At 30.7% G+C, this 8504-nt stretch overlaps 1 protein-coding gene across 1 annotated transcript; it reads left to right on the forward strand.

The window, feature by feature from the left end:
• Positions 1–5761: 5761 nt before the first annotated feature.
• LOC21399146 (heavy metal-associated isoprenylated plant protein 47) lies at positions 5762–6699 on the forward strand. Its single transcript, XM_010112282.2, has 3 exons — positions 5762–5827; positions 5968–6046; positions 6228–6699. Exons 1-3 carry the CDS (start codon positions 5822–5824, stop codon positions 6482–6484), a joined length of 342 nt encoding a protein of 113 aa, XP_010110584.2. The 5' UTR covers positions 5762–5821; the 3' UTR covers positions 6485–6699.
• Positions 6700–8504: the final 1805 nt, after the last annotated feature.

An 8504-nucleotide genomic window follows, 5' to 3' on the forward strand; every position in this document is an offset into this window, starting at 1 on the left:
CGCTTCCTCAAGCCCCTTCAGTCTGAATCCACAGCGAGCACTGATACAAAACGACACTTTAGGATCAATTCTCAGTCCTAAAGTAATCCAATCTCAATCATATACCAAGATTTCCTATTAGTGTGCCCTAATCAAATTTCATGTTTCAATAATCAATTTCCAAGGGTTTTCAATCTCAAACAGGGATTAAAGATGCTAATCCTTTTACCCCAAGTCCCCAAATGAAGCAAATTTGGGTTTTCCCCGAAAACAGGGGTCAGAACAACAATTTCAGGCTAAACAGGGTAAAACCCCGTGTACACCGGTCGACCGGTGACAGAGAAGTACATCACCACTGGTCGGCCGGTGGTGTGCATCCGGTCGACCGGACCGGTCGGCCGGTGGCCATAGCAAGATCCGGTCGACTGATGCGGTCGACCCGTGGAGAACGCCAGTTCGCGAAAACTCACAGAAATCAGTTCAAAACCTGCAAATCCAGTCGCAATTCACAAAATCTCAAGGGACAACCACTAGATCCGGGTTCTAGGTACTAAAATAAGTCCAAAGAACCCAAGATCTCCAATTTCTACCCTAGTTTTACTCAAAATCCACCAAAATCCATTTTGAACCAAAAATAAGTTTTGAAATCTGAAAAACATAGATTCAAGAGACGTTCTTTCAGTAATCTTACCTCGAATCCTTCTCTTGACGTTGAAAACTCTTTGAAATCACTCTTCGTTCGAATCCGGTTTTGATTTGAGACACAAATGGGAGAGAGAGAGGGAGAGAGTGAGCACGGAAGTGAGAAAGAGAGAGAGAGAGAGAGAGAAACGCACGGGAAAGAAAAAGAAAAGGAAAGAAAAGAAAGGAAAAAGGAAAAAAGAAAAGGAAAGAAAAGAAAAATAAAAGAAAATGACATGTGTAAAATATAACAGTCCAGAAATGCGCTCATACACACTTCTGAATAAAATAAATTACTGTGAATAATTTTAATACCTTGGAATTATTTAAACTCAATTAATTAAATCAGATTAGGCACACTAATAATCTCAATTACCTTAATTAATCTCAATTAATTCTTCAGGGTGTTACATACTATGGGATGAGGCACCCATGACTAATAAATATTGCTTCCAAGAATTAGATAAAACACTTCAAGATCTAAAAAATAACTTTGAAGAACCATTTGGAGACATGATTGTTGTACTGGGTGGCGACTTCAGATAAATTTTGCCAGTAATCCCTACAACAACAAAAGAAGCCATAATAGATGCCACAATAAATAATTCCTACCTATGGCCACATTTCAAAATACTAACATTAACAAAAAATATGCGTTTAAAACGGCATAACATCACTAAAGCAGAAGAAAAAGAAATTCCAAAATTTTTAAACTGGATATTAAATGTAGGAAATGGCACTGCTGAACAAATAAAAGACCCAGAAAATGAAGATGCCATGTAGATAAAAGTACCTGAAAAATACATAATACATTATGAATCAAATCCAATTCAAAAAATATCATCATTAATTTATAAAAATTTCATTTATTATTTTAACAATTGAATATTTGAGACAAGGTGCAATAATAACCCCAAAAAATAAAACAGTTGACGATATTAATAATCATATACTATCTTTAGTACTAATTGAATTAAAATCCTATTATAGCTATGACACAATTATATCCTCATCTGAAAACATAGATGAACTTAATCTTTTATATCCTCAAGAATTTTTGCACTCTAAATTTTAACGGTATACCACCACATGAATTAAATCTTAAGATTGGAATTCATATTATGTTGTTAAGAAACCTGAATCAATCCACTGGATTATGCAACAGAACAAGGATCATTAAAACACATTTAACTAATAGAATTATCGAAGGACACGTAATAAATTCGAATAATATTAATGAAAAAGTTTATATTCCAAGAATAGAAATGAATGTACACAAATTTAAATAGTTATTTACACTAAAAAGACGACAGTTTCTTGTAAAAATTTGCTATGCGATGACAATAAACAAAAGCCAAGGACAATCCTTAAATAAAGTAGGATTATACTTAGAAAGCGAGATTTTTACCCATGGCCAATTATACGTTGCCCTATCAAGAGCAACAACCCCAGAAGGATTGTACATACTAATACACAACTCAATAAACAAGTATCCAAATCACATTAAAAATGTAGTCTACAAAAAAATTGTACAAAATATTACATAAAAATATATATAATACCATTTCCTTTACACTATCATAACAAATCTTTTGCAACTATTCATATACAGATTCAATAAATTTATTTGATCATATACTAACCATTTATACATTATCTTCAATCATTAGGAAAAATGACTACACCTATCCACATGCTAAGACCAAATGAAGTCTACAGCACTATTAGAGCAAGAGTATCCAGACTATGGACAAACAACGAATTCACTACAGGACATTTAATCAGCCTTGAGTGCATCTTAGTTGACAAAGAGGTAAAAACTTTTATAAAAACTAAATTACATATGATTCTATACAGTATCAAATATCATAATATAACTAGCTTTCCTCTCTTCCATATCTCCAGCATGAAGCAATACAAGGATCAATACGGGCACGAGATTCAGATATCATTTCTCAAAAAATACAACAAGGTGGCATATATGACATTACTAATTTTTTTGTAACACAAACTAAGCCAACATAGAAAGTGGGGCCACATAATGCAATGCTTCAATTTGCGAGAGCAACATCCTTTATCCCAGTCATCGAAGAACCGCCACCGATTCCACTCTACAAATTTTATTTTACAGAATTTGATTAGCTGTAGCAAAAAGTTAACACCACATAAATTTTAATAGGTAATGCACATTACTTACACAAATAAATCAAAACCTTCATTAATTTATTAACATATATTTATAACACCTCTTATTTATTAAATAACAGATGTTATTGGAGTCATTATAAGTGTTGAAAGTCAAACATCCAAGGCAGATCAACATCATGACGTTCCATTATAATACAAAACATATGGTAATCACATTTCACTATCTTTTATCACAACAATGTTAAAAAAATATTCAATAAAATCATAAATCTTTTCCATTACCTCAAATATCAATTCTAATCTTTTCTTATCACTCTATAGTATTAACAGACACGAAGAACTACGAGTCACTTTATGGGGACACAAAGCAGATCAATTTGATGAAAACATTATCTGATCCATTGAGCCACCAACAGTTGCAGTGTTCACTGCAGTATCAGTTAAACAATATCTAGGTATTTCACAAAAACTTTATCATAATATTTAAACACATAAGAAACATTCCTACGCCAAAATACTTATTAAATAAATATCAACATTTTAGGAAAACTATACGTTTCAAGCACAGTAGCAACAATTTTTTATATCAATCCAAACATATCAGAAACAAACACATTAAAAACCAGGTAACAAAAACAACACAAAATCTTTATAAATATATACAATCTTTTTATACAATCATTCCTACCTTCACCTAAACAGGTTCTCGTGCCAAATTTAGCAAATCGAATTCCTACCAGCATCAACAATGACAACACAGACGGTAGAAGAGCAAATTAAAGAAAACATAAGAACAATCAACGATCTAAAAACAATAGATCCAGAAACTCACCAAGTAAGTATTATTTACATAATCTTTTTCTCTTTTCTTTAATATTATTACTCAAACTAACAAATTTCCTTTATCTATTAAGGGCACCAAATTCACAGTCAAAGCTACAATAACAGGATTTGCGACAGACAAAGGATGGTATTATAATTCCTACCCCATATGTTATAGACAACTAAAACAAACAAGTCATGGTTGGTGGTGTGATAGCCACGGTCACATAAATACAATGTCATCCCCGTGGTAAGAAAAATTATCAATAAATGATTAATATAATTTATTTATCAATATTGATCACAATAAATAAATGACTATATTAATAGATTGCTATTATGCATATTATAGGTACAGATTAAATATAGAAATCACAAAGAATACCGGAAACATGAACATCATGATATTTGGCAGAGCAACACAAGCACTGGTAAAAAAATCATGCTCTACAATAACAATTGATGAAGGCTTTACTGATCCATCTATAATACCACCACAAATCAATCAACTAAGAGGGCAAATAAAGATATTCCAAATTTATTTTCAACAAAGAGCAACACAAGTATCTGCAAGTGCTTCTAAAACATTTGAAGATCCCAGACCCTCATTGCTACCACCAAAACCTCTGACAACACCAGTAATAGAGCCAAAAACACCTGATCCAAAAAAATTAACCATCAGGTACGACATATTTATACAACTGTATCAATAACCTATTAATATCATAACTTAACCTTCTAAACAAACATCTAAGCAATTCATTATTGCTGCATTTTTGAACCAAAAACAACAGAGCCATCTAGAAAATGCACAAGAACCAGGTAATATTACTATTTCTAAATCTTTCATTTTAACTTTTCTAATAATTGTAATAATTTTTTCAAAAATTTCTATTTTGCAGCTCTAGTTCTAAACAACCAGCAAAAAATGTAATATAATGTACATGCCTTTTTACTAGACCTTTCAATATATATATATATATATATATATATGCGTATGTATGTGTCTCAAGCTATTTGTATGAACCTAGATCTTTAAATAAATATATATATATGTACTTATGTTTATAAATATAAAATAATACTACAATGTAAAAACTCTTAACCTCTTCCATAATATAACAGGCTTCTGCAGCAACACGCGGGAAAAAATACTAGTAAAATCTAGAGATATATGTGCAAAAATGATTATTTTGAAAAGCACATTTTCAGTAAATGCATTTAGTTTTGTTAAATTGAAAAATTTATTTCTTATAGATTGAAGAATCGATAATTTTTACACGTGATTGAAAATTAATAAATTAGACCTACGTTGATAAATCAATGATTAACCAGTCATAATTTATCAAGATCACTCATTGCTAAAATTCTATTAACGATTTATCAAAGTCTATTCTTTCTTTTTTTTTTTTTTTTTTTTTTTTAAAATTTTTTTTTTTTTTTTTTTTTTTTTTTTTTTTTTGAATTTAACAATGCTAGGAACATTTAATTATACGATTACAAACTTTAAAAGTTCACCCACCGCAATTTTTCTAAAGTTATATTCCACTATTTTCTAGTCTTCCATTGATTTCTGGTTATATAGAATGCTCAAATTTCATTGTACATTAGGGAGTCGAAATTGCATAATTGACAGAGACTTTTCATCATTTTTTTTAAGCTGACTTAATCAATTTAAGGAATAGTCTGAAATCGACACACTCCAGTCGATCCTATTTACTTTGCGTGTCAAGTTTGATGAAAACGTACGCATACAATTGCCCTAAGCTAGCTCATCAAACATAAATAGATCATGGCACAACATATTTATTTTTTTAGTAATAAAATTCAACTTAATAATTATGTGTATTATAATTGTCCTTCTTTGTCATTTTATGTGAGGGTGTTTTTGTCATAAGAAATTATAATTTAAAGGCGAGTGTAGAGAGTAAAAAATGATGTGTGAATAGAACCACTCATGCCAAGATAAGCATGTGACAAAAGAAACAAGTTCGACTATTTCCTATGTGACCTAAATAAAAATAAAAAAGGTTGGCTCTTACCTTAGGATGTACATATACAATTGCCCTAAGCTAGCTGATCAAATATAAATAGATCGGGGCACTACATATTTATTTCTACACAAACACAAGTTTCATTTGTATTAGTTCTCTCTCATAAATAATACAATTCCCATTCTGTGTGTTTCAAAATGAAGGTATTTTACTTTTCTTTTCCTTTTCCGAAATATAAACTCGTGCATATATATTATAGAATTAAAGTTAGATTTGGTTATAACTAATATATATTCAAATGAATAAAGAAAAGATTTTTGTGTGACATGCTCCTGCTGTGCAGCAAAAGATTTTTTTGAGGGTGCAGATGAAGTGTAACAAGTGCAAGAACAAGGCCATGAAGAAAGCAGCGGTTGCACCAGGTCTTTTTAATTTTACACAACTCAACCTTTTTTTTTCACTTATTTTAATAATGAGATTCAACGTAAAGTACATAAAATCACATGGAACCAGATTAAGGAACAAGTATTTAAAAAATCAACAAATATTTTGGCAATCATGTGCGTATAAGTAATTTATTGATATGAATTAAACTTTTAGCAGGTGTGAGCTCAGTAGCGATAGATGGAGATAAGATGGTGGTGACGGGAGATGGAATCGACCCTGTTAGATTGACCATTTCACTACAGAAAAAACTTGGTTATGCCACCATCGAAAGCGTGGAAGAACTGAAAAAAGAAGAGAAGAAAGATGAAGTTAAGTTGACCTCATTAGAATCTGTCGTCTATCCACAATTTCCTGTTCGCAGCTCTTATTATATTTATGATGATTTAAACGCAAGCTTTTCCTCCATCTTCTAATTACGATGTTATTTAATGCTCGAGAAACATATAATTCATACGTATAACCACAAAAGTGGCTATTTACAAAAAAAAAAAAAAAACACTCGCACACACGCACAAATGCTTATCATAGATGTATAGAGTACATCTTCTTCCTTCTTTTTTTTTTGCTCCCCTTGGAATATTGAGTACATATTTGAGTAGTTAATAATCATGTAATATATATTGGTCTCTCTCTCCTCCACATATATATATTTTTTTTGGTTAAAAAGACTACGGTTCCGTTGGTCTTCTTGTTTTTATTATAGAAGTTAGATTTGATTATACCAAATATATATTCAAATGAATAAAGAACAAGATTTTTATGTGACGTGCTCATGTTGTGTAGCAAAAGATTGTCTTGAGGGTGCACTAGGTCTTTTTAATTTTACACAAATTAACCTTTTTTTCAATTATTTTAATAGTGAGATTCTAACATAAAGTACATAAAATCACATCGAACCAGATTAAGAATCAAGTATTTTATGGATAAGAATTAAACTCTTAACATGTGGAGCTCAGTGACGATAGATGGGAATAAGGTGGTGATGACCGGAAATGGAATCGACCCCGTTACATTGACCATTTCGCTAAAGAAAAAAACTTGGTTATGCCACCATCAAAAGCATGGAAGAAATGAAAAAAAAGAGAAGAAAGATGAAGATAAGTTGACCTCATACAGACCCTATCGTTTATCCACAATTTTCTGTCCACAGCTCTTATTATATTTATGATGATCCAGGCCCAAGCTTTCGCTCCATCTTGTGATTAACGTGTTATTTAATGCTCGAGAAACATATAGTTCATACATATAACCACAAAAATGCTTATTCACAAAAAAAAAAAAAAAAAAAAAGAGACCTACACACGGACAATGCTTATGATAGATGTATAGAGTACATCTTCTTCCTTCTTCCTTTTTTCGTTTTTTTCCCCCTTGGAATATGGATTACATCTTTGAGTAGTTAATAATCATCTAATATATTGGTCTCTCTCTCCTCCATTTTTTTTTTGTTTGGTTAAATAGACTGTAGGGGTTCCGTTGGTGTTCCTATTTTTATTTCTAGCAATACACTAATAACATTTCTTTAATATTTATGAACTGTGATCACCTTAACGGTTGCTGCTTTCCACATGAATTAGGAAATAGTAGAATAAATATTCTACTGAACATTGCCAAAGTTACACGTATTTTTCAATGTCAATACAGTCCAATGAATTTTCAGTTTCCTAGAAAATGTTCTGACTAAGACTGGTGTACTTAACCTTTCTAAGAGAGGAATTACGACGAATTGACTCAACAAGTCCCAAGATAGCTCCAAAAGCCATTAAATGCAAAATAAACAAAAGATTAGACTGTTATATATGGACTATTTTACTTTTTTTTTTTTTTAAATATGGGTGTTATGAACTATGTTTACCAGGGAGAAGAAAAATTTTTATTAATTTTTTTGTCATATTGTGGAAATATTACATATAATTAGCTAGCTAGACTAGTTAATTAATGAGATAAAACATAGTATAAAAAGAGACGGATAATATTAACAGACGGGAAAATAAGAAACACTATATTATTGTCTTGCAATACGTTGGGTTTATTAGATTCCTTTCCTTTTAAATATGCTATATATGTATGTACGTATATAGTTTTTGAGTTGTAACACAACCTATTTATTTTCTGTGATAATTTCATTCATGTAAACCCTTTTAAAGTCATTTTCAAAGTCAACTTAACATAAAATGAATGTATTATATGTACTTATACTATATATACACTACTTGCATTATATATGTATTTATAATTTGTATTATATTCATAACTTGTCATATAGTACGTATATATGCTATTTATATTAATAGCAGGAGTATTAATCCATTCTTGATCGCTTTTGTTTTGTCGGTTTGGATTTATAAGGAAAGTAATTAATTAACTAGTTAAAATTTTACCAAAAAATAACATTAATTAAATTAATATATATAAAGATGACGTGCACGTATA

Source organism: Morus notabilis, unplaced genomic scaffold (assembly GCF_000414095.1).
Source record: "Morus notabilis unplaced genomic scaffold, ASM41409v2 Scaffold352, whole genome shotgun sequence".
NCBI classification, from domain to species: domain Eukaryota; kingdom Viridiplantae; phylum Streptophyta; class Magnoliopsida; order Rosales; family Moraceae; genus Morus; species Morus notabilis.

Bases quoted from the DNA above. Each gene is read 5' to 3' on its own strand.
- LOC21399146 (XM_010112282.2), top strand. The intron at 6,047-6,227 runs GTCTTTTTAATT...AACTTTTAGCAG, and splicing joins GAAAGCAGCGGTTGCACCAG to GTGTGAGCTCAGTAGCGATA.